General features: G+C 41.9%; 1 protein-coding gene across 3 annotated transcripts in view; it reads left to right on the top strand.

Annotated features, from left to right (window-relative positions):
* Positions 1 to 26,170, top strand: part of Cdk6 (cyclin dependent kinase 6) — a 256,826-nt gene that overhangs the window by 213,540 nt on the left and 17,116 nt on the right. For all 3 annotated transcript variants that reach the window (XM_045160492.1, XM_045160493.1, XM_004656227.2), the window contains exon 6: positions 25,765 to 25,815. In XM_045160492.1, the coding sequence (XP_045016427.1) occupies positions 25,765 to 25,815 (51 nt within the window). The remainder of the gene's footprint in view (positions 1 to 25,764; positions 25,816 to 26,170) is intronic.

The raw sequence follows: 26,170 nt of genomic DNA, 5'->3' as shown, positions 1-26,170 counted from the left end.
CGTGCCACCATCTGGCTGTTTCTCTCAAATAAATAAAATGATTACATAGTGGGTAAGTGATGTTCCTTTGAAGCATTTAAGGACCCTCCACCCTGAAATAAACTAAATGAACTTGAGGTTCAAAGTTAGTGCTGCCCTTGCAGATCATAGCTGGTCATTGGCATTGGCCAAGCAGGACTGGGCATCTTACCCAGCCTGGAGGTTATGTCCCACTATTGTTTGGAGCAGGCATCTGTTCTGAAGCACCCTTCTATCTGCACATAGGAAGAACTTCCAAATGGGTAGACAAAGGTACCGGGAAATTTCACCTCAAATAAGGGGTTCAGTGACACAGAAGACAGTGAAACTTTGTTTGTTGATGGGAGCTGGCATCAGTGTGGTGCTGCTTCTCATGACGGTGCTCTGTGTCAGCCCACAGCCGCCTCCCTCTAGTAAGGCCTTGCTACTTCCAGAGGCCAGGTCCATCTTTTGCAGTTAATCATTTATCTAAAAGATACAGGCTTAGCAGTTAAGGCACTTGCCTAAGGACCCACATTTGATTCCCTAGTACCAACATAAGACAGATGCACATGGTGACGCATGCATCTAGAGATTGTTTTCAGTAACTATAGGCCCTAGTGTACCCATTTTCTCTCTCTCATAAGTAAATTAAAAAGTTAAATATTTTAGGGCTGGAGAGATGGCTTAGAGGTTAAGCGCTTGCCTGTGAAGCCTAAGGACCCTGGTTCAAGGCTCAATTCCGCAGGACCCACGTTAGCCAGATGCACAAGGGGGCGCACGTGTCTGGAGTTCGTTTGCAGTGGCTAGAAGCCCTGGCGCATCCATTCTCTCTCTCTCTCTTTTTCTCTACCTCTTTCTCTCTCTCTGTCGCTCTCAAGTAAATAAGAATAAACAAAAAAATTTAAATATTTTAAAAATACAAAATAAACATAGTATTTGTGTCCTGTGCCAAAGATACACCAAAAGTTTGGTTTTGCCATATTTTGCTAAGTTAATGAAGTGTTCAGTTACTATATAAAGAAAACTAAAATGTCTTTTAGACTTTTTAGCATGTAAAAACCAAAGTAATCTAAAGTATTAGTTGTGCACCAAAATTACCCCATATGAAAGTCCACTTTATAAGCAATACATACAATGTTTAACATCAAATTATAATAAATGTTGGGCTGGAAGAATGGCTTAGTGGTTAAGACACTTGTCTGCAAAGCCAAAGGATCCAGGTTTGATTCCCCAGGACCCACATAAGCCAGATGCATAAGGTGGCTCATGTATCTGGAGTTGGTTTACAGTGGCTGAAGGCCCTGGTGTGCCCATTCTTTCTCTCTCTCTTTCTGTCTCTCTCTCTCATAAATAAAAAATTTAAAATGTAAACAATTATAACAAATACTATTACAGTATTTAAATAATTAAACATACAATACTTTCATAAATTTTAAAAGGTTCTAATTAATTAGCTGAGATGAATGAACAACAGTCTAAACAGTGGTGATGGATACCTATAATCCCAGCACTTGAGAGGTGGAGTTAAGAAAGTTGCTGGGCATGGTAGTGCATGTCTTTAATCCCAGCACTTGGGAGGCAGAGGTGAGAGGATCACCATGAGTTCAAGGCTACTCTGAGACTACATATAAGTTCCAGGTCAGCTTGAGTTAGAGTGAAACCTTACCTCGAAAAAAAAAAAAAAAAAAGATTCCACAGTTATCTTTGGCCAGGCATGGTGGCACACACCTTTAATCCCAGCACTCAGGAGGCAGAGGTAGGAGGATTGCCATGTGTTCAAGGCCACCCTGAGACTACATAGTGAATTCCAGGCCAGCCTGGGCTATGTGAGACCCTATCTTAAAAAATGATAATCTTTAGGGCTAGAGAGATGGCTTAGCAGTTAAGACGCTTGCCTGCAACACCTAAGAACTCATGTTCTACTCTCCAGGTTCCATATAAACCAGACACACAGTGATGCAAGCATGCAATTCACAAATGCACACAAGGGGGTGCATACAATTGGAGTTGGAAAAAAGATAATATTCAGGTTCACTTCCTATGTAATTTCTCAAAATACATAATCACCATCCTGTGTGTGTGTCTACCACTGGGTAGATTTTGTTTATTACCTAGTTTTTGCAGTATTTTATCTTGACATAAGCCCTCTTAGCTTCAGTTCCTATAAATATGAGGATCATATTTACACAGCAGAGTGTTGTGTAATTTATTCAGATAATATATCTAAAATAGAGTAAAGATACCCTTTAGTGCAATAAGCACTCAATAAGTCATTCTGGCAATGCTATTAGTCATTGACATTGAAGAAAAAGTGACTACACAACTTTTTGGATTGCCTTGCCCCCCCCACCCCATTTTTCGAGGTAGGGTCTCACGTTAGCCCAGACTGACCTGGAATTCACTATGTAGTCTCAGGCTGGCCTTGAACTCACAGTGATCCAGTTGCCTTGCTTTTTATCCACATAATTTCTTTAAAGTAATGAAGTTAAGGTTAAGCACTATAATTCACTTTCTTTTATTACTTTCAGGGTTTAAATCTAACCAAAAGTGGTCAAGCATTCTTTTATAAGTTGAAAGAATCTAATTTGATTTTCAAGGAAAATGTATCCCTTAGTAATGATTGCACGACCATTAAGGATGAGTCAGACTGGTCAGTATGTAACTAAACTTTATGTTGGAAGTAGATACTTATTAAAATCTGACCAAATTATTTTCTAAATACAGAAGCAGTTTTTGAGGAAAATACTCAATTGCCATTTGAATCTGGACTTTTTTAAAAGTCATGTAATATGATAGACTTCTATGGACAGATGCTTCTCAAATTTTTTTTTTATTTCCCCAAATGTCTGCATATTCAGCTTTTTCTAAGACTTAAGTTTCAAAACAGTAACACATAGCTGCATTTTGACTTCTAATAAATTTTTATTGTTTTTTTCATTTTTAAAACTAATATGGGCTGGAGAGATGGCTTATCAGTTAGTTAAGGCTCTTGCCTGCAAAGCTAAGCCATTGTTCCAACCCTTATCCTAGTTCTTAAAACCAAATCATCTAGGCAATATTGGAAATTAAGAAACAAAATTCCCAAAAATAATATTACCACTGACCAATAAACTTGAATAAAAATGGTCACATCCATTACTAACGACAATTTATTAATACATTCAGAGACAGGAAGTATATTTCATTCACAGCTGTATTCCTAACATCCAGAAGAGCGTCTGACACTCAGTAAATATTCTGTGAAGAAATTAATGGATTAACAGACCAAATGTCAAACCTCCAGTTAGTCATTTATCTGTCAGGACCTTGATGTCTGCATCAACACAAGAAAAAGACCACTTCTGAGAAGCTGACCTATCCCACTGGGGCACTGAGCGTAGAAACATGCTTTCCCTATCTTTGTCATTTTCCTCACATATTGACTTTCAAGTTTTCTAGCAATCTTTGTAAACAGCACTGCAGAGTTACCATGAAGAAATTAAATTTAGAGATTTGGCCCCAAGAAAGGAACAAAACACAATGGCATTAAATTTTCCTTGCATGTTTAGTCATGATGATACCAGGAAAGGAAATCAAGGGGGAAGAGGACAGCACAGTACTAAGCAAAAATGAGTAACCTGCCACACATGGTGGCACACTCCTTTAATCCCAGCACTCAGAAGGCAGGTAGGAGGATCACTGTGAGTTCGAGGCCACCATGAGATTACATAGAGAAGTCCAGGTCAGCTTGGTCTAAAGAGAGACCCTACCTCAAAAAAAAAGAAAAAAACTGGAATGAGCAAGAATCTGTAGTCTTAACTTGGACCCTGACTGGCAGCATTAGTTTTGATGCTCAGTATTCTAATTAATGTGGTTTATTAATTTTATATTATCTTCATCTGTAATCCGGCATGGCCAGAAGCTGAGAGACCTTGTTTTCACAGAAGAGCAGAGGTTAAGTGGCCTGCCTGCACTCCCTGATTTGTTAATTAGTTACAGGGCCTCTGTCAGCTAGGTCTTCGGTCACTTGGTTTATACTCCTTTCCATTACACATGACTTAGTGCTTCTAGGTCATTCTAAAGAAGTCTCAGCAGTGGGCATAATCCTGTCCTGTTCTAGAACTAGCATTGTTACCTCACAAGTTGATCTGCCAGGATCACCAGTTTCTTGTGTTTTAGGAAGCTGGGACTGGCCCCCCTCCCCTACCTAGAGGGAAGTAGTGATAAATCATGCACCAAAAATAACAACTTAGCTACTAAAATCTGCTTAGGAGGTGGTTTCCCAAGGATGATCCAATGCAGTGAGTCATCACTGTGAGCACTCGGTAGTTTCTCTGTTTCACTGCCCTCAATGCTTTTGGGTGCCTGTTGTTAACCTTTAGAGCCCTCTTGGGAGGTGCCGAGTCTTCACACTGTAAATGAAAACAGTCTACTGCATCCCTCACTTGATCCTCTTTCTTTTGCTTCTACTTTTCAAATCTAAAATGGTTCATGAGAGCAGTCAGGATGGTGACCTCAATCAAAACAACAACAGTCAAGCTCTTGCAGAGTCGGTAGCAGTACCATCTCATTCCCAACATAAAAATACAAACAGTAGGGCTTGAGAAATGGCTTAGCAGTTAAGGCATGTGTCTGCGAAGCCTAAAACCCAGGTTCAATTCCACAGTACCCACATAAGCCAGATGCACAATGTGGCACATGAGTCTGGAGTTTGTTTGTAGTGGCTAGAGGCCCTGGTACATGAATTCTCTCTCTCTCTGCTTACAAATAAATAAATAAATAAACAAAATACAAACAGTAGACTAATGTGAGTGTGTGGACCTTTACCATGAAAACAGTAAAACTTGATTGAGAGACATAAAAGACCTTCCATAAACAAGAAGAATATTTAAATATTAGAAAAATACTCAAGCAGGAAAAGCAGCTCAGTGGTTAAAGGTACTTGCTTAAAAAAGCCTGAGGGCCTGGGTTCAGTTCCCAGGACCCACAAAAAAGGCCAGGTACACATACTGCTACATGCGTCTGTAGCTCATTTGCAGCAGGAAGAGGTCCTGGCACATACATATTCTCTGTCTCAAATAAATAAAGAAAAAGAAAAAAACTATTCCATTTCCCTAAATGAGAAGAGTGAACATTACAAGGGTATAAAATCTTCCACAAAAGAAAATAACCAAGTTTTTTGCATGTGTGTGTGAGTAGTAGTATGTATGTATGTGTGTATTATGTATTTATGATATAGTATGTGTATGGTATGCACGCATGTGTGCAAATGCATGTAACCTGTGTGTGTGTGCATGCAAAGGCCAGAGGAGAACAGTGGATGTCTTCTGTCAGCTCACACACCTTGTTTTCTTGAAATGGAGTCTCTCACTGAACCTATAACTATAGTTTGTTTGTTTGTTTGTTTGTTTGTTCTTTTTTGGTTTTTCAAGGTAGGGTCTCACTCTAGCCCAGGCTGACCTAGAATTTGCTATGTAGTCTCAGGGTGGCCTTGAACTCATGGTGATCCTCCTACTTCTGCTTCCCAAGTGCTGGGACTAAAGGCTGATGGCACCACACCCTGCTTAGTTTTTGGTTTTGTTTAGTCAGTCAGACTGGATGACCAGAAATCTACAAAGGGAAATTTCTGCTCCCAAACACAAACCTGTATTATGCAGCTCTGATAATTAATAATAATAATAATAATAACAGGGCTGAAGAAATGGCTTAGGGTTTAGTATTTGCCTATAAAGGACCAAGGTTTGATTTCCCAGGACCCATGTAAGCCAGATGTACAAGGAGGCACATGCATTTGGAGTTCATCTGCAGTGGCTGAAGGCTCTGGCGCACCCATTCTCTCTCTCTTTCCCTGCCTATTTCTCTCTCTCAAATAAAGAGAAAAAAAAATTTTAATTCTGTGGGCTGGAGAGATGGCTTAATAGTTAAAGTGCTTGCCTGCAAAGCCAAAGGACATAATTCCCCAGGACCCACACAACCCAGATGCACAAGGTGGCTGCATGCATCTGGAGTTCCATGTGCCCGTTCTTTCTCTCCCTTGTTCTCTTTCTCTCAAAGAAATGAATAAAAATAAAATATAAAAAAAAGGGTGGTACCAAGCAAAGTATCATCAGACTAATGTAATGGGCCCAGAATGGGAATCCTGTAAGATCACAGAGTAGCTTATTCAACAAATGACACAAGGTCACCTTGGTAGAAGAAAACTAGTGACCTGATTAGGTTGTCACTCTTCCTACCACAGAGCAGATGACACGGGGCTTTGATTTTCTTGTACTTTTATTTATTTATTTGCAGGGAGGGAGAAAGATATGAATGGGCACGCCAAGGCCTCTTGCCACTGCAGATGATGCATCTGGCTTTACGTGGACTGGGGAATTGAACTTGGCCCATCAGGTTTTATATGCAAGCATCTCTAACCACTGAGCAATCTTTTCAGCCCTACAGGTGGCTTTTAAAGAGTTGAGTGTTAAATTAGGGTCATAAGAAAAGAAAGAAACCATAGGAAATCTCTCTTACTCTCAAATGGTGCTAGACTTTTAGAACATTAAAACATCATCCTCTTACTTCTGCCTCCTGAATGTTGGGATTAAAGGAATGTGACACCACAGCATTCCAGAGGCTGAAGTAAGAGGATTGCTATGAGTTTGAGGCCACCCTGGACTACAGAGTAAGTTCCAGGTCAGTCTGAGCTAGAATGAAACTCTGTTTTGTTTTGTTTTTTTTTAAGTAGGGGGAGGGTGCTGGAGAGATGGCTTAGTAGTCAAGGCACTTGCCTGCAGTGCCTAAGGACCTGGGTTCAATTCCCCAGCACCCACATAAAGCCAGATGCACAAGGTGGCTCATGTGACTGGAGTTAGTTTGCAGTGACTAGAGGCCCTGGTGTTCCCATTCTCTCTTTGTCTTTTTCTCGTCTCAAATAAATAAACAAAATTTAAAAAAGAAATCAGAAACAAAAATACTGGTATTTCACTATCTAAAAATTAAAACTTTTGTTCACCAAAAAATAAAAACATTGTAAAGTGGAAAACCATTTGATAATCTTGGAGGAAATGTCTGTAATAAATATGACAATGTTGTAATATCCTTACTATAGAAAGAACTTTACTGGCTGGGGAAATGGCTCAGTGGTTAAAAGTACTTGCTTACATAGCCTGCCTGTCCAGGTTAGATTGCCCTATACCCATGTAAAACCAAAGTGGCACATGTGTCTTTCTGTCTCTCTCTTTCTCTCTCAAATCAATATCTAAAAAGTCAAGGGCTGGAGAGATGGCTTAGCGGTTAAGGCGCTTGCCTGCAAGGCCAAAGGACCCAAATTCAACTCCCCAGGACTTATATAAGCCAGATGCACAAGGTGGCACATGCATCTGGAGTTTGTTTCAGCGGCTGGAGGCCCTGGCGCACCCATTCTCTCTCTCTCTCTCTCTCTCTCTCTCTCTCTCTCTCTCTCTCTCTCTCTGTCATACACACACACACACACGCACGCACGCACGCACACACACTTGCTCGCTCGCTCGCTCTCCCTCTCAAACAAATAAATAATATTTTTTAAATCAACATTAAAAAAAGAGTGAGGGCTGAAGAGCTGGCTTAGTGGTTAAGGCACTTGCTTGCTTGCAAAACCAAACGACCCAGATTTGATTCCCCAGGACCCATGTAAGCCAGATGTACGAGGCAGTGCATGCATCTGGAGTTCGTTTGCAGGGCAAGGCCCTGGTATACCCATTCTCCCTTTATCTGCTTCTTTCTGTCTCTTTCTCTCTCAAAAAAACTTAATTAAATTACAAAGAAAAAGAGCAAGCTCTTCAAATTGATCGGAAACCACCATCACAACCCAGTGCAGCTGCCCCAGACTCACTCATACCCACACATGATTTAAGTGTGACAGGGTTGGATGGCTCTTATAAATACAGTACTGTTACAATAATACCAAAGTGAAAAAGAAAGCCTCAGCTTATTTCCCATTCACATATTCATAGGTTCAAAGGCGGTTTAAAGAAACTACACATTATGCTATAAATACTTTGGGACAGTTTGTCCACATTAACACTTCCATTTCCTAAAACGAAAACCTCAGTGGCCCACAGGGAGAGAAAAGAGTTGGCTTTGTTCACCAGTTTTACTTCAACAAGCACATCCATATGACAAGAACTTCCTCCAGTGAGTCACCCACTGTTATCAAACACCAACTTTCCTTTGTTTGACCCGAGCAGAAATAAGATCTGTGGAAGCATAGCACAAGGGTCTCAGTCATTTAATTGTGTGTGTTTTTCATATCTGGTTTTGCGTCTGTCACAAATCCAATGTGTCTCCCATGAAAAACTTCATTCTTCAAATATGACTAAAGAAAAATCCCATTCAATAGGCCTGCTCTGTCTAGATAGTCTGAAATTTCTGAGGAATGTGTGGGCTTTGGTTCCTGTACTAAATCGTTGAGTTATCACACATTGTTGGATTCTACCCAAAATGTGCTAGATAGGAGTATTATATTCATACAGGATTCAAGTTGTCTTTACCATATGTGAAGGAAATAAATGCATTCCTTATCATAAAAGATAAACTCATAAAGGAGCAGACGAAAATGTGTGTCCAAATGTTTTTTGTTTTGGGGTTTTTTTTTTACTGTGTCCTTGATTCTTCTCTTCATAGAGGTTTGCGTCACATTCGCTCACCACTTTATTATGACTGCTAACAACTTTCTTGTCTCTGTCCTTTTCAAACCAAGGACTGCAAGCCAGGACTCAGATACTGCTTAGGGTATATGGTTCTTGTTTAAGAAAGAAGAGCTCTGCAAAATACCCACACATAATTACCCATGCAAATATAGTAAATGGGCCTCTTGAAAACATATGCTGGCTTGGGTCAGTCAAATTTTTTCCTGAGAAGATAATGTGCTCTCCTGTATTATTGATCACTAATCTGTTTCTCAGAGACATGTAGATAGCACCACTGGTGCTCAAAGGCCAGAAGCCCACATGTGGGTGCTGAGGAGACTCTAATTCTAAGGAAAAAGGGAGAAAATCAGTCTTCCACTGTATAGTATATTTATAACAAATGACTGAGTCCAACTTGGGGCTATTTTTGGATTTTCTTAATACTTGATGGCTGATACTTTTGATTCCTGTTTGAGCAAAGCTGCTTTTTTTTTTCAGCTAGCTAACAAACGTTTTCATTGCAGAAAATTTCTAGTGATTATTTTCCATCCAGATCAGCTTTAAGATCTGTACCCGTGGAAAGATACCATTTTTGTTGACAGCTAGTTGGTGTCAGCATTATAGTTTGGGCAAAGGAAAGTTTGTGTAGTTACACGTGGTGGTGTGTGCTTCTAATCCCAGCACTGAGGAGGCAGAGGTAGGAGGTGAGTTCGAGGCCAGCCTAGGACTACAGAATGAGTGGGGATGGGGTGGAGTATGTGTATATGAATACAGAAATGGTCACAACCACAGGAGAGCTCCAAGACACCGTTTGGTGGGTAGGGCCAGTTTCGTCAAAGCCAGACCAGTGGATTCAGAGATAAGAGCAATAAGTAGTTTTGAAAGTCTCCATTACCATAATGTATGCAGTATTTGCTTGGGGAATGTCTCCAGTAAATGGATGTGCCATTGCATTTTCTTTCCTTTAATCCTTGTGTATTGCTTTGAAGTCAGTTAAAGCAAAATCCCCATCCATATATCTAGTTGTATTCAGGGTTATATGTTGCTGATTAATCTTTGTTCCCTGTCCTGTTACACTTAGAAAGCTCTTCAGAATCACTCTCAACTCAGCTTACAGCTTTTCATCCCCAGCCCAAAACCCCAAGTAGATGAATTCTCCTAGTCATCCTATGTGTAGGTAGCTCCACCCCTGCAGGCCGCCACTGCTGGCTGCCTTTTAAGACCATACACTTCCCTCGTGTTGTGTCTTTAATGTGTACCAAGCAATAGACAACAAATTTTCCCTATAAAAGAGGCAAGATGCATATAATTTTACAAGGTTCTTTACTGAAGTGGAAAAAAAAAAGAGCATCTTGCATTGTGCTGTAAGAAGGGAATTTCCCCAGGTCTAGCCCCATATTACACAAATCAGTAAGCTACTAGGAAAAAAGAACAGCTTCCATCTGGCCCACTTCATTCTTTTTTATTATTATTAAATATTTGTTACTTTATTTTTATTTCTTTGAAAGAGAGAGAGAATGAACATACCAGGGCCTCTAGCCACTGCAAGTGAGCTCCAGAGGCATGCACCACCTTGTGCATCTGGCTTTATGTGAGTCCTGGGGAATCAAACCTGGATCCTTTAGATTTGCAGGCAAATACCTTACCACTAAGCCATCTCTCCAGTCCCACTTTCATTCTTATCAGCCCACTCCATTGGCATAGCAAAGAATCCCTACTCTTTTCAATTCCATCTTCTGCAGCCATTTCTGTGGGTATCCTGGATAGGTTGACCAACCATTCCCAGTTACCTGGGACCAAGGAGTTTCCCAGGACACTTTGATATGTAGTCACCCAGTTCCTGGGCCCTCCCTACCAAGGTGGTGAGGTGTTAGTTCTTACCAGGGGACAAACTCTTTGGTAAGGCTTTTCTTTCTTTCCTAGAAAAACATTCTGAAGCACAGCTAGGAGTTTTTAGAATGATTTTAGTGAAGGTCCCTTCAGTCTGGTTGCATGTCTGATGTCTAGCTCACAGTTCTGCAAAGTAAAGCTAATTACTAAGTCAGTATTTCCATCTGGTTAAAGTTTGAAAATATTTTGGTGGTTTGAATGTGAAATGTAGAGGCCACAAGGCTCTTTGGCAGGTAAAGATTGTATACTATTACCATGAGTGCTTAGGGTTTTGTTTGTTTCTTTGTTTTCGCTGGAAAGTCATCTAAAGTAATTGTAGTTTTTGATATAGTAAAATGTATAAAACTCACTGACCTGCCGGGTGTGATGGCCCACACCTTTAATTCCAGCACTCGGGAGGCAGAGGTAGGAGGATCACCGTGAGTTTAAGGCCACCTTGAGACTCCATAGTGAATTCCAGGTCAGCCTGGGCTAGAGTGAGACCCTACTTCAATAAACCAAGAAAAAAAAAACCTCACTGACCTTTGGTAATGTCCTACATAATAAAGCAACTTCTTTTGCTTATATATTAATCTTGGAAATTAGTTACACAGCCTTAGTTTTGAGGTGGTCTTGATAGGCGTAACCTTTCCATTTTATATATATATATGAAGAAGAAATATCTTTAAAACTACAGAACCTGGCATGATGACCCATGCTTGTAACTCCACTATTCAGGAGGCTGAGACAGAAGGATTGCTTGAGTCCACGAGTTACGGGTTATAGTGCGCTGTACCAATCCAGGGCCACACTAAGCTCAGCCTCAGTATGGTGACTTCCTGGGAGTGGGAAATCACCAAGGACAGGTGAACTGGTCCCAAGTTGAAAAAAATAGAACAGGTCAAAACTCCCATACTGGTCAGAACTACAGAAACCACCTTCACCACAGAATATCTCTATGGCTGATTTTATCTTAAAATAATTAGTTTAAAAGAATTAGTAGGTGTCACCCAGAAAGTTTGAATGTAAAAAAGGGGGGTTGTTTTGTAGGCTCTTTAAAAAAATGTCATACAGCTTTTTGCTGTGGTGAACCCCTGTCTTATTGCACAATATCCCTCCCCGTCATCATCCTTTACTTGGTGCCTCTCTAAGGACACCCTAGGATTTCCAGAAGGGATCTGTCAAGGTTATATTGGGCCTCTTCATGTTGCTTCTATCTAAGCATGTCCATCTTTTTCCACTTTTCTTTTTCTTTTATTTGCTCCTGCAACCAACTGCTTCCTCCCAGCTCAGCTCTATGTCATGGTAATGAAGATCCACCTAAATCCAACTCATTGCTCCCCTTTGATTCATCTCCATAGTTACAAAATTGCCTCAGGCTACAAAATTAAACAACATTCGCTCACTAATAAACCAAAAAATATAATCAAAGGTTCATGTTCATTGAGGTTGAGGATATAGTTCAGATATAGCTCAGTGGTAGAACGCCTGCCTAGCCAGTGAAAGGCTCTTAGTTCAGTCTTCAAACACACACACACTTGTCCACCTAAAACATGCCATAAATTATGTGAATTTAAGGATTTTTATCTCAACTAAGCTGAGATGGAAATACTTATCAAAATGACCTCAGTGAAAATTCATCCCTATGTATATCCTAAAACCACAGACTTGATCTCCATGAATTTGGTTTGTTTTTGTTTTTTGACAAGAAAGACTTAAAAACAGATTATATCCTATGAGGTCCTTGTAGCCATCTTACCTTTTCATCGCCGCATTCTACAACTGCACATCAAGGGCTCGTTCTTGGCTCTGAAACGGTTGTGCCTCTTCACACCCTGTGTATACAGGCAGCCTCCAGTATACTAAGCTCAACTCATATGAACTATTCAGTTTTCTGTCAAAACAGTATAGCTGGGCGTGGTGGCGCACGCCTTTAATTCCAGCACTTGGGAGACAGAGGTAGGGGGAATCGCAGTGAGTTCAAGGCCACCCTAAGACTACATAGTGAATTCCAGGTCAGCCTGGTCTACAGTGAGACCCTACCTTGAAAATTCAAAAAACAAACAAACAAAAAAATACATTCTAAGCACAGTGCAAGAGATCACACCTTTAATCCCAGCATTCTGGAGGCTGAGGTAGGAGGATAGCCAAGAGTTCAAGGCAAGCCTAGACAAAAGTGATATCCTGCCTCAAAAAAAACAAAAAAAGTCAGCCAGGTGTGGTGGCACACACTTTTAATTCCAGCACTTGGGAAGCAGAGGTAGAGGATCGCCATGAGTTGGAGGCCACCCTGAGACTACATAGTGAGTTCCAGGTCAGCTAGGGCTAGAGCAAGATCCTACCTTTAAAAAAAAAAAAAAAATCTAACTGTTCTAAAAGTTTTGTGCTGGAAAGATGGCTTAGAGGTTGCCTGTGAAGCCGAAGGACCCAGTTCAAGGCTCCATTCCCCAAGAGCCATATTAACCAGAGGCTCACTCACTGCGATTTCCCCCCAGTGCACGCGTCTACAGTTCCTTTGCAGTGGTTGGAAGCCCTGGCGCACCCATTCTCTTTCTCTCTCTCTCTCTTTCTCTTTCTCTCTCTGTCTGTCACTCTCAAATAAATAAAAATAAACAAAAAATTTCTTTTAAGTTTTATCCCATTCATGACCTCTTAGCCTCTTCCTCCTTCATGTAACTACACATTTGTATCCAAAGAACCATTTTAGTCAGAGATGACTGCATACACTCAGGACTAGTAGCTCTATAACTCAAGCCTAGTCAGTCTGGTGCAAAGCCAACTTGACAGAGTGAGACTCACACACCAGTTTCTCCAAGATGGTGAGTCTGATCTGTACACTAAATTACTGTGTCAGAGACTGTAGTGTTCCCCACAGCAGGTCTGACTCAGTGTTCACCAAATAGCGGCTGTGACTAAGACCTTGCTTACTGCATTAAAGTAGGCAAAACTAATGGGCCAGTGCTAACATGTAGTGGAGCTCAAAAAAAAAAAGTATCGTCAGAACAGAAGAGAGTTGAAAACCCAAACAGGGGCTGGAGAGATGGCTTAGTGGTTAAAGCGCTTGCCTGCAAAGCCAAAGGACCCAGGTTCCCCAGAACCCACATTAGCCAGATGCACAAGGGAGCACACAATCTGGAGTTTGTTTGCAGTGGCTAGAAGCCCTGGCCCACCTATTCTCTCTTTCTCTCCCTCCCTCTTTCTCTATCAAATAAAGAAAGAAAACCCAAACAGTAAGGCTATGAGCAACTGCTGCAGCTGAGGGCTGGACTGGGTTTCAGTGACCAGTTACAGACTTAATATTCATTAAAAAAAAAAAAAAATGTTGAAAAAGTCTTAACTTTCAAGGTGTTTGGAGACAGACTTTGGAAGGTGATTGAAAGTGTAGAGCCACCGGGCGTGGTGGCACATGCCTTTAATCCCAGCACTTGGGAGGCGGAGGTAGGAGGATCGCCTTGAGTTCAAGGCCACCCTGAGACTACATAGTGAATTCAGCCTGGTGAGGTCAGCCTGGGCCAGAGTGAGACCCTACCTCAAAAAAACAAAAACAGACTTCCGGTCAAGATGGCGACCGCCTAGCTGCACTACAAACAACAAGGGGAAAAAAAGGTAAGTATTCAAGGGAAATTAGGAACTTTTTGAAGAGGGAGGGCACAGATCGGGGTAAAAGAGGGAAGCACACACCCCCGCAACCCACGCCCCGCCACCCCGCCCGCCGCGAATCGCCGCATTGGGCGCAGCCCGGCACCTCAGCCGCCAGGCACCCCATGCGCACCAAGCCCCACGCGGCCCGGGGACCCGCACGCGCCCCACACCCGCGCACCGCCACCCCCCCCCAAGCGTGCCCCTCCCCCCCAGCGCGCCCCACGCTCCCTATCCACACACAGAGGTGCAGCCAGAGTGAACCTAAGCTTCCCGCACCCCCCACCCCGCAAGCACCATACCCCCCGCGCCCCACCCCCACGCGCCTCGAGACACCCCCACCCCGCCCGCCCCAACCCCCGCGCGACCCACGCTCCCTATCCACACTCAGCAGGCGCGCCCCAAGCGCCCCATGCCCCGGGCGCCCAGGTGTGCCCCGCACACCCCACCCTGATTGCCCAGTGCCCCGGCGCACCCCAACCCCCTCCCCACCGCGTACCCCACTCGCTCCATACACACCATCGCACCCCGCGCCCCCTTCTGCCCACCCGCCCACACACCCTCTGCACATCCCGCGTGGCTGTGCTCTGATCGGGCACCCACCAGTCACGCCTGCCAGCCTGCTGCACTGAAGCTGAGACCTCCTACCTCGCCCTTGTTCTCTGATCCTGCAAGTAGACCAGCCACATGGTGCTCGGTTCGCAGGCCTGTGGGGGCCACCCCTGCCGTGAATAGGTGGCTGCCAGATCCCCTGCTGCTGTGCTCACATCACTTGACGCCGGTCAGCTTCTGCTGTGTCCTGATTACGTACCCACATCATCTGCCTCTGCACTACAATTGCACGTGCAGCGGGCCCACCCCACAGCAAGAGCCACATAAGTCCACACTGAGTCACTAGCGCCAGCGCAGCTGCCATCCCCTACCTGTACATCGTCACCCAGCCCCCACTCCCCTGAGGCGGAAGAGCACAGACTGTTTACAGACCCCAGTGTACCCAGCCAGAATCTAGGCACCTTCAGGGCTTGCTACCTCAGTCCCCTTTCAAGCTCAAAGGCAGGCAGCTTAGGTGCATTACTAGGTGAGAATTCAGGCAACTTTGGTGCCCCTGCCAGGCTATAGGTAGGCAGCTTTAGCAAGACTGAGCAAAAACCCAGGCTGCTTACAACTGCCCCAGGCTGCCTTGGATTCGCATTAAGCTAGATCCCAGGCTGCTCCACCCACCTACCTGCCCATACACTGACATGGGTAGACCACAGCGCAAAAGAAATAACACAAAAAATAAAATGGAAGAAAATCCAGACAGATCACCCAGTCCAACAAGGATCACAACTAACCAAAACATAGAAGAGTGTTTAGGATCAGAACATCAAGTGGAAGCAATGAACAATGCAACCCTGACCAAACTACTGCTAGAACTGACAGGAAAGCTACAAAGGATAGATAATCGTATGGATGCTACCATCACTAAGCTAGAGCAATATGATAAGACACTGGAAGGAATTCAAAGAGAGCTAAGAGAGTTGAGGGAGAGTGAAAAAAAAGAGGACCTTAAATATCAGCTGGCCACACTAAATGAAAACATAAAGAAATGCAAGGATGATTTCCAAGAATCAGCAAGAAAATCAGAAAATGAGACAAAAAGGGAGCTGGACAAAGCGATGGAAGTGATACATAGGAAAGTAGTAGAAAATGCAAACTTAATTGAACAAGTCCAAAACTCACTAGAGGCTCTCAAGAATAGAGTCAGCGAAGTGGAAGATAGAAATTCTGATCTGGAAGACAGGATGGAAGAAACAGTTCGAGAATCCAAAAATTTCAGTAAGTGCAAAAGTTCCTGTGAACAGAACATGAGAGAATTGTGGAATACACTTAAACGTCCTAATATCAGAATCATTGGAATACCAGAAGGAGAAGAATTTCAGACCAAAGGCATGGAGAACTTATTTAACACAATAATTGAAGAAAACTTCCCCCGTCTCTTAAAAGAAAGGCCCATCAAGATTCAAGAAGCAAACAGAACTCCTAACCAACTAGACCAAAGGAGAAACTCCCCAAGGCATATTATCATTAAGACTAAACATTGACACCAAGGAAAAAATCCTAAAAGCAGCTAGGGAAAAACAGCACACCACTTTCAAAGGAAACCCCATCAGAATTACTTCAGACTTCTCAATGGAAACCCTGAAAGCTAGAAGGGCCTGGAATGAAACTCTCCAAACTCTAAGAAACTATGGCTTTCAACCCAAACTACTCTACCCGGCAAAAGTCTCCCTTATAATAGATGGTGAAAGGAAAACTTTCCATGACAAAACTCAGCTTTACAATTATATGAACACAAAACCAAACCTACAGAAAGTACTACAGGAAATTCTCCACAGAGAAGAAACAAATAACCAAACACAAATGCCTACAAGAAGAAGATCACAGCAACCAACCCAGAGTAGATAGAAAAAAAAAAAAAATTAAATCCCATGAAAATGCCAACACACCTCTACCACCACAACATGACAGGGATCAAATCAAATCTCACAGTCATCACCCTAAACATTAATGGCCTTAATTCACCCATCAAGAGACACAGGCTAACAGGGTGGATCAAAAAATTAGACCCCTCAATCTGCTGCCTTCAAGAAACCCACCTTACCACTAAAGACAGAAACCTCCTCAGGGTGAAAGGGTGGAAAACAATATTCCAAGCAAATGGGAATAAGAAACAAGCAGGTGTAGCTATATTAATATCAGATAAAGTTGACTTCAAACCAAAAACAATCAAAAAAGACAAAGAAGGCTACTTCCTACTTGTAAAGGGAACAATCCATCAAGAGGATATTACAATCATAAATCTGTATGCACCAAACACAGGGGCACCGCAGTTCATAAAACAAAACTTACTTGACAATAAAACAGAAATAACCACCAACACCATCATAGCTGGGGACTTTAACACACCATTATCAGTAATAGACAGATCATCCAAACAGAAGCTCAACAGGGAAGTAAGAGAGCTCAACAAAACCATAGAGCACTTAGACCTAACAGACATCTACAGAACTTTCCATCCCAAATCCACAGACTACACATTCTTCTCAGCAGCCCATGGAACATTCTCTAAAATAGACCACATACTGAGTCACAAAGATAGCCTCCACATATTTAGGAAAATCGACATAATTCCCTGCATGATATCAGATCATAATGCTATATTCCTAGAAATCAACAACAAAAAAACCAACAAGGGCCCCAACAGCAACTGGAAACTGAATAGCACACTCTTAAACAATAAATGGATAGTGGATGAAATAAAAAATGAAATTGCAAAATTCCTGGAATTGAATGACATTGAGAACACATACTACCAAAACTTTTGGGACACAATGAAGGCAGTCCTCAGGGGAAAATTCATAGCACTCAATGCTTTCATTAAAAAGACAGAAAGATCCCAAATCAATAGCCTAACCATCCACCTAAAGGCATTGGAAAAATAAGAAAAATCCAACCCAAAGAGCTCCAGAAGGAAAGAAATAATTAAAATCAGAGCAGAAATTAATGAATTGGAAACCAAGGAAACAATTAAGGCAATTGACAAAACAAAGAGCTGGTTCTTTGAAAAAATAAACAAGATTGACAAACCTCTGGCCAATTTGATCAAGCAAAAAAAAGAAAGACTCCAAATTAACAAAATTCAAAATGAAAAAGGAGAGATCACAACAGACATCAGTGAAATCAGCAGAATCATCAGGACTTATTTCAAAAACCTCTACTCCACAAAACTGGAAAATGTGGAGGAGATGGATAAATTCCTGGATGCATATCATCTACCAAAGCTAAACTCAGAGCAGATCAGTCACCTCAATGAACCCATCACGCTCATGGAGATTGAAAAAGTAATAAAAAACCTCCCAAAAAAGAAGAGTTCAGGACCAGATGGATTCCCAGCCGAATTTTATCAAACCTTCATGGAAGAACTCAAACCAATCTTCCTAAAACTGTGCCACACAATTGAAGAACATGGAAAACTACCCAACTCCTTCTATGAAGCTAGTATCACCCTAATCCCAAAACCAGGCAGAGATGCCACAAGAAAAGAAAACTATCGGCCTATTTCCCTAATTAACATAGACGCAAAGATCCTCAACAAAATACTCGCAAACCGAATCCAACAACACATCAAAAGCATTATCCACCTTGACCAAGTGGGATTTATCCCAGGAACACAAGGGTGGTTCAACATACGAAAATCTGTCAATGTAATACACCACATAAACAAGCTTAAACATAAAAATCACATGATCATTTCGATAGATGCAGAAAAGGCCTTCGACAAGATACAACATCACTTCATGATCAAAACATTGGAGAGAATCGGCATGGCTGGTTCACATCTTAATATAATAAAGGCAATATACAAAGCTCCAAAGGCCCAAATAATACTTAATGGAGAGAGACTGGAGGAATTCCTATTGAGATCAGGAACAAGACAGGGATGTCCTCTCTCACCTCTGCTTTTCAATATAGTTCTGGAAGTCCTAGCCCAAGCAATAAGGCAGGAGAAGGAAATAAAAGGGATACAATTTGGAAAGGAAGAAGTTAAGTTAGCGCTATTCGCCGATGACATGATTGTATATGTAAGAGACCCGAGAGACTCCATCCCAAAACTCCTGAATGTGATTAACTCCTATAGCAAAGTAGCAGGATACAAAATCAATGCACAAAAATCAGAAGCATTTCTGTATGCAAATGACAAAGACACAGAAAAAGAAATAAAGGACATAGTCCCATTTTCAATAGCAACAAAAAAAATAAAATACCTTGGAATAACGTTAACCAAGGAAGTAAAAGATCTATACAACGAAAATACAAAAACTCTCAAAAAAGAAATTGAGGAGGACTTGAAACGATGGAAAGACTTCCCATGCTCCTGGATAGGCAGAATTAACATTGTGAAGATGACAATCTTACCAAGGGCAATATATAGATTTAACGCAATTCCAATTAAAATCCCTACAGTGTTCTTCACAGACATAGAAAAAATGATCTCAAATTTCATATGGAAAGGCAGAGGCCTCGTATATCCAAACATATCCTCAGCAAAAGAAATACCTCTGGTGGCATCACAATACCCGATATAAAGTTATACTACAAAGCCATAGTAATAAAAAAAGCATGGTACTGGCATAAAAACAGGAGTATAGACCAATGGAATAGACTTGAGGACCCAGATTTTGGGCCAAGCAACTATAGCTACTTGATATTCGACAAAGGCCCAAACAATATAGACTGGAAAAAAGATAGCATCTTCAACAAATGGTGCTGGACAAACTGGATAACGACATGCAGGAAACTAAAACTTGATCCACACATTTCACCATGCACAACACTCAAATCCAAATGGATCAAAGACCTCAACATAAGACCAGAAACTCGAAAACTACTGGAAGAAAATTTAGTAAGTACCTTCCATGATATAGGAATGGAAAAAGACTTCCTGAATAAAACCCCAGTGGCTCAAGTTCTTAAACAGTCACTCAATCATTGGGATCATATGAAGCTGAAGAGTTTCTTTACAGACAAGCATATAATAAGCAAAGCCAATAGAATACCCACAGAATGGGAGAAAATATTTGTAGGTTATCCAACTGATAGAGGCCTTATCTCTAGAATTTACAAAGAACTCAAAAGTCTAAACAATAAGAAGACAAATACCCCACTCACAAAATGGGGCACAGAGTTAAATAGGCAATTCACAGAGGAAGAAATACAAATGGCAAACACACACCTAAGAAAATGTTCATCATCCCTAATCATCAGAGAAATGCAAATTAAAACAACGATGAGATTCCACCTTACCCCAATAAGGATGGCCAACATCAAAAGGTCAAATGAAAATAAATGCTGGCGAGGATGTAGAGAAGCAGGGACACTCATTCACTGTTGGTGGGAATGCAGGATGGTACAACCACTTTGGAAAGCAATATGGAGACTCCTGAAAAAGCTGACTATAGAAATATCAACAGACCCAGTTATACCATTACTGGGCATGTACCCTAAAACCTTCAAACCAAAAGCCAGAGAGATTTGCTCAACCATGTTTGTAGCAGCTCAATTCATAATAGCTGAAAGCTGGAATCAACCCAGATGTCCATCATTAGAAGAATGGATAACAAGCTACATAGGCGACTGGGGGAAATGACCAAGATCTGTCCAAGCAACACATTGTTTAACCTAATTAGCAACAAATAACTGGATGTGATGCCCACACAAGTGCAATAGTGGTACACAGCCATGGTGAGGAATCAATTGCTCTTGATTTGGCTAACTGATCCATGCAGTGGTACTAGACCCATAGCTGGAGCTGGGAAACAAGTCAGAACCATACCCAAACACAAGCCCACTCTACAATATCAAGCTACCATCAATCACGGGGTATAAGAGGGCCTACACCTATCAAACTATCTATCAAAAAAGTAAGTGTTATCTCAATTTTCCGGGTGCTAACTTACTCTCCGTTGGAGAATCTGCTTCTCTTTTCCAGATAGATGCAGATCCTAAGAAGAGAGCTGCCCCAACATACCTCAAAAGGGGCCCAAATGAAACTAAGGACAACTGGTGAAATAAGCAAGGGTGATGTTTTCCTGTGAACTGGATACCAGCACAAAGGGGAAGGAGATCAACGCAGAGAAAAATCAATTCCTACCAAATCAGAGAGCCAAAGCCTCAGAGGTCCCCAACACCTCAGCAGTGAAGCAGACCAAAAATGAACCCAACATGGCTCAGGGAAATCTTGCGGAAGAGGGGATGGAAAGAATGTCAGAGTTACATGTTGGGTCATGATTTGCAGAGACATTTATCATACTAATAACTGGGGCTATCTCCACAATGCACGACCCATTTTCATTAACAAGGAGGGTCTAATGGGAGGGGGTAGATCACAGATGAGCCTAAATAATGGTACCAAACTGCCTGTAATCACTGAAATGAAAACTAATAAATTAAATTTAAAAAAAAAAAGTGTAGAGCCCTCACACATGGGATTAAAGCTCAGAAAAAAACAGATCAGAGAGGTCTCTTTCCCTTTCACAGTGAGGAAGCTAGAAGGCAACCATCTCTAAAGCAGGAGGTGGTCTCTCATTTGAACTCTCCATCCTCCAAAACAGTGAGGAATCTGTTCTTTCTACACCTCCTGGTTAATGTGATTCATGGGTCAAAGAGATAGTCATATGCCTTCACCTAGAAGAGACATCCATTGAAGATACTTCTAGTAGGCATGGCTAGTGTGTTTCTGTTAAGCAGCTCTGAGAAGCTGAGCAGTCTGTGAACACCATTCTTCCGGGAAGATGACGGGTTGGCATGTTTGCACAGACATCTAATCCACTCATCAGGCTAGCGGATGCTTCTTCTGCAAATAACTGTAACTGACCAGGCCTGCCCAAGAAACTCAATTGTGTACATTCCTAAACCTCATAATGCCAGTTAAAGTTCATTAATGCTTTAGTATGAAAGAAAGAGAACCATTGTTTGTTTGAAATGCAAGTTGAGTGAAAGAATAACAAATGGTGTGTAAAGAATGGGCAAAATAACTATTAAAAATGGGTGGGGGAGGGACTGGAGAGATGAATGGTTCAGCAGTGAAGGCACTTGCCTGCAAAGCCTAACAACCCCTGTATAGTTCACCAGTATCTACATAAGCCAGATGCACAAGGTGGCACATGCATTAGAGTTCGTTTGCAGTGGCTACAGGACCTGATGTGCTCATTTTCTCTCTCTTCTCTCAATAAATAAAATATTTTTTAATTGGGTCTGGTAGGGAAAGAATAAAAGACTTACTATTGAGTAAGTGTGGGCAAAACAACTAGGTAAGATTTGAAAAACTTTAGAAATGGGGCTGAAGAGATGGTTTAGCAGTTAAGGCACTTGCCTGCTAAAACAAAGGACCCAGGTTTGATTTCCCAGGACCTACATAAGCCAGATGCACAAGGTGGCACATGCATTGGAGTTCACTTGCAGTGGCTGGAGGCCCTAATGTACCCACCCATTCTTTATCTCTATCTGCCTTTCTCTATGTGTCTCTCTGTCAAATAAATAAAATTACATATATTTTTTTAAAAGAACTTTAGATGGGCATGGTGGCACACACTTTTAATCCCAGTACTTGAGAGGCAGAGGTAGGAGGATCACTGTGAATTTCAGGTCAGCCTGGGCTAGAGCGAGACTCTACCTCAAAACAAACAAACAAACAAACTTTTAGAAAGATCATTGTCTTCATGTTTGGCTGCTATAATAAAATAACTTAGTCTAGGTAGTATTTTTGTATTAATTTTTATTTTTTTATTAATTATAACAGGTTATTCTCTTTTATACCCATGCCCCAATTCTCATTCCCTGGAAACCCTCCTTAGTGGGGTTATGTTGTACCCACTGTAGGGTCATGAAGGCCTCAGTCAGTCTGGGTAATATTTTATAAGCAACAAAAATCTATTCCTCAGAGTTCTAGAAGCTGAGGCATCCAAGATGAAGATGTCAGCAAATTCAGTGTTCAGTGAAGGGTATCAGCTTCAAAAACGGAAACTGCTTGCTACCTGCCCACAAAGAGACAAGGCCACTCCTTCCTATTAGCACTAATCCTATTCACAAAGGCAGAGTCCCCACAACCCCTCTTCCCCTTCATAGTATTGACTTTGGTATTAGCTAAGCTCCAACATAGGACTTTTGGAGAGATACCAACTTCCAGCCATAGCAACATTATCAGTGAGTGAGTTCATAGAGAAAATAGAGAGCATCATCTAGCTGGTGGGTTGCTTTCTTCCTTGCTAAAGTCAAGCAAGAATATATAAAGTCACATACACAGTTGCAAAGCAGTCTGAATACAGGATTCTACAAATAGCAGCTTGGGAGATAACAGGACTCTGAAGGCCCCTTTTACTGAGTCCAGACCACTTAAGTGTGTGATTTGCTGTGTTACTTAAGTCATATGACATCTACAGTCCTATCTCCTCATCTGACAATATTGGTGATAACAATGCTATGTTTCTCATGAGGTTTTTCTGAGAATTAAGTGAGCTCATGTTTGAGGAGTACATGGTAGCATACCATACAGCAGAATAAAAGATAGCTACTAATCATTTCAGTTTTAGCCTTGAAGAAAAAAGTTAGCTCAGCAGTTAATAGCACTTGCTTGCAAAGCCTGCCAGCCTGAGTTCGATTCCCCAGTACCCATGTAAAAGCAGATACACAAAGTGGTGCATGTGTCTGGAGTATGCTTTTGTAGCCCTGGAACACCCATTCATATATCCTCTCTTTCTCATAAATTAGATAGATAAATACATAAAAAGGGGTACATGTGTATCCTTTCATGTCTCTTTCTGGGCCCAGATTTCTCTTTCTAAAAGGACAGCAGTCATAATAAATTGGAGCCTACTTAAATATCCTTATTTTAACTTAATTACCTCCTTAAAAACTCTTATCTCCAAAGACCATCCAATTCTAAGATATTGGCAGTAGGGCTTCAGCATACGAATTTGAAAGGAACATAATTTATAAAATTGCCTGAAATAAATTAGGAATAATGACATGAATAAAAAGTGTGAATGAGGAATTGTTAAGTGTCTTCTAACCCCTGTAGTGCTATGATTTTACAGGCTTTTCCATATTTGATCTGTATAGAAAGTACACTCACTGTGGGGCTGGAAAGATGGCTCAGCAGTTAAAGCTGCTTGTTTGCAAAACTTAACAGCCTGGGTTTGATTACCCAGTACCCACAAAAAGCCAGATACACAGAGTGGTACATGTGTCTGGAGTTCATTTGCAGTGGCAAGAATTCCTGATGCACCCACTCATTCTCATTCTCTCTCTCTCTCTTCCTCTCTTGTGTGCATAAAAAAAAAAGAAATATACTCATTCTGCATAAAAAATTACTTAAGAAGTCAAGTTTAAGGCTTTGTAACTTATATCCAGTATAACAAGAAATATAGTTCCTGATAAATAGATTACAAATGTTTTTAAACACATTAATACTGCAAAATAGAAAACAAACATAGTGTCTCATGCCTGAAATCCCAGCACTAGAGAGACTGAGGGAAAAAAAATGAAAAGAATACTGAGAAGGATAATTATTAAATTATTATATTTATTAAGGGAAGTACAGAGCTAAGGACCAGCACCCACGTGGCTAGAGATCCCACATGGAGGGCCTGGGGGTAAAAAAGCATGGAAAGAAAAGAGAAAACAAAGTTCAATCGGGTCCTGCCATGTGGTGAGCTGGAGGGGATAAAGAACCCATGTGGACAGTAAGGGTTTGGGGCCCTCCCGGCTGACCCTGGGCTAGGGCCTAGGCTGAGCCCCTCCCAGCTGGACCTGGGCCAAGCCAGCTCAAGCCCAGCCAAGGGAAAAACTCACCCACAGCTGGAAGTTCCCAAGTGACCCGAGAGATAGAGAGCCTGCCCTCCCCTTGCAAAGGTATGTATAACCTTATGGGGATAGGCTGACCTGAGCCAGAGGGATAGCTGGTTGGTTATGGCTTGGGGCTGTCTCAGGAAGAGATCAGTGTTGGCATCAAGTTACAGGGGCGAAACTTGACCAACCACAATGTTTAAATCCTAAGAAAGACCTCCCTCCTAGGAGGGGTCCTGACTGGAAAAACAGTTCTACAGAACTAGACAAGAGAGATAAGAAGTCAGATCATCTTAGATTTCTAGCAAGTACAAACTTTCCTGCCCTTTTTACCTTCAAGGTCCAGTCATCCTAACTCTACCTCCCCCCGCCCCCACACACACACAAGCTGGGCTACAGCGCAAGACCCTGTCTCAAAAACAAAACAAACCAAAAAGAAAAATGACTGCCCATGTCATTCATTGACATGAGGTTGACAAGAAAGATTCACTTGTATACCACAGGTTAAGACAAAATCAAACAAAGTATTTGGTAAATGTGTCCCAATTCAGAAAAGCCATTCAGACAGGGATTGTAAGGAGAAGCCTAGTGAATCTCCACCTCAAGGGCTGCTGGGTCTACTTGGGCAAGGACCAGAGATGTCACAAACTGTATTTAATTGCCAGTGAAATGTCAATATAGACAAGGAGAACTTAGTGAAAGAAGAGGATGTAATTGCCTCTAAAGCACAGAACTGAGATATTGAACATGTAATGAGCAGCAAACAGCACTGAAGAAAGCAAAGGGACATAATGCAGGAAGCAGACCAAGTAGTGGCATCCTTCACAAGCAGGAGACAGGACCATGAGGGAGCAGTGGTGTAAAAGGCACTCTGGGAAAGACATGGCCAAGAAGAGCTTCAAAGAATCCCACCTACACAAGACTAGGACGCAGCAGACTTCACCCTACTGCAAAGTTAACTTTGAAACCTTATGGTAGTAGTATGGTTGCAGTAACTGCAAATAGGACACACGACCATGAAACCTGCGAGTTGGTACTGCCAGCACAGGACAGGTCCCTACTGTGAATGAAACGTGTGAAAGACCTTCCTGGTCCAGAGGGGGAGAGAGGGTCAAAGAGCCTTACTTCTTCCCACCCATAGAAGATATCTTGCCTTCTGTTGAACACTGATAATGACACCTATGGTTGAAATGTAACTTTGGAAAATTATTTGTTTTAAAAAAATGTATTCTTATTCTTTTAGGCCTCTTTTCCGTGGAAGTTCAGATGTGGATCAACTGGGGAAAATCCTGGAGTAAGTAATGACTATAATCGTACATCAGTGGCCGTAGCATTGAAATGTCAGCAGTGGCTTTCCTCTGATGCTCATGTGTTTATCTCTTGTCTTTTACCTCAAGCTGCTGCTGCAGACAGCGTATCTAGTGGCGTGGTGAGTGGGGGCAGGGCAGCAGTGCAGTCTTACACGGCCCGCCGTGACGTGCGGCCTGACTGCTCTGGAAGCTTGTGCGCTGTCTTGTCTGAGCTTCAGCTGTGGAGTGTGGGTGTGTTGTCTGCATGTGGTCATTTCAAATCAGACATGGGGCATCTGGTGGCCTGGTATCCCAACCTTGGCCTAATGGACTTCCTGTTCCCATTGAGTGTCCTTGATC

Source organism: Jaculus jaculus, chromosome 10 (assembly GCF_020740685.1).
Source record: "Jaculus jaculus isolate mJacJac1 chromosome 10, mJacJac1.mat.Y.cur, whole genome shotgun sequence".
NCBI classification, from domain to species: domain Eukaryota; kingdom Metazoa; phylum Chordata; class Mammalia; order Rodentia; family Dipodidae; genus Jaculus; species Jaculus jaculus.
The sequence above is the reverse complement of the archived record's forward strand: the minus strand, read 5'-3'. Positions and strand labels throughout refer to the sequence as shown.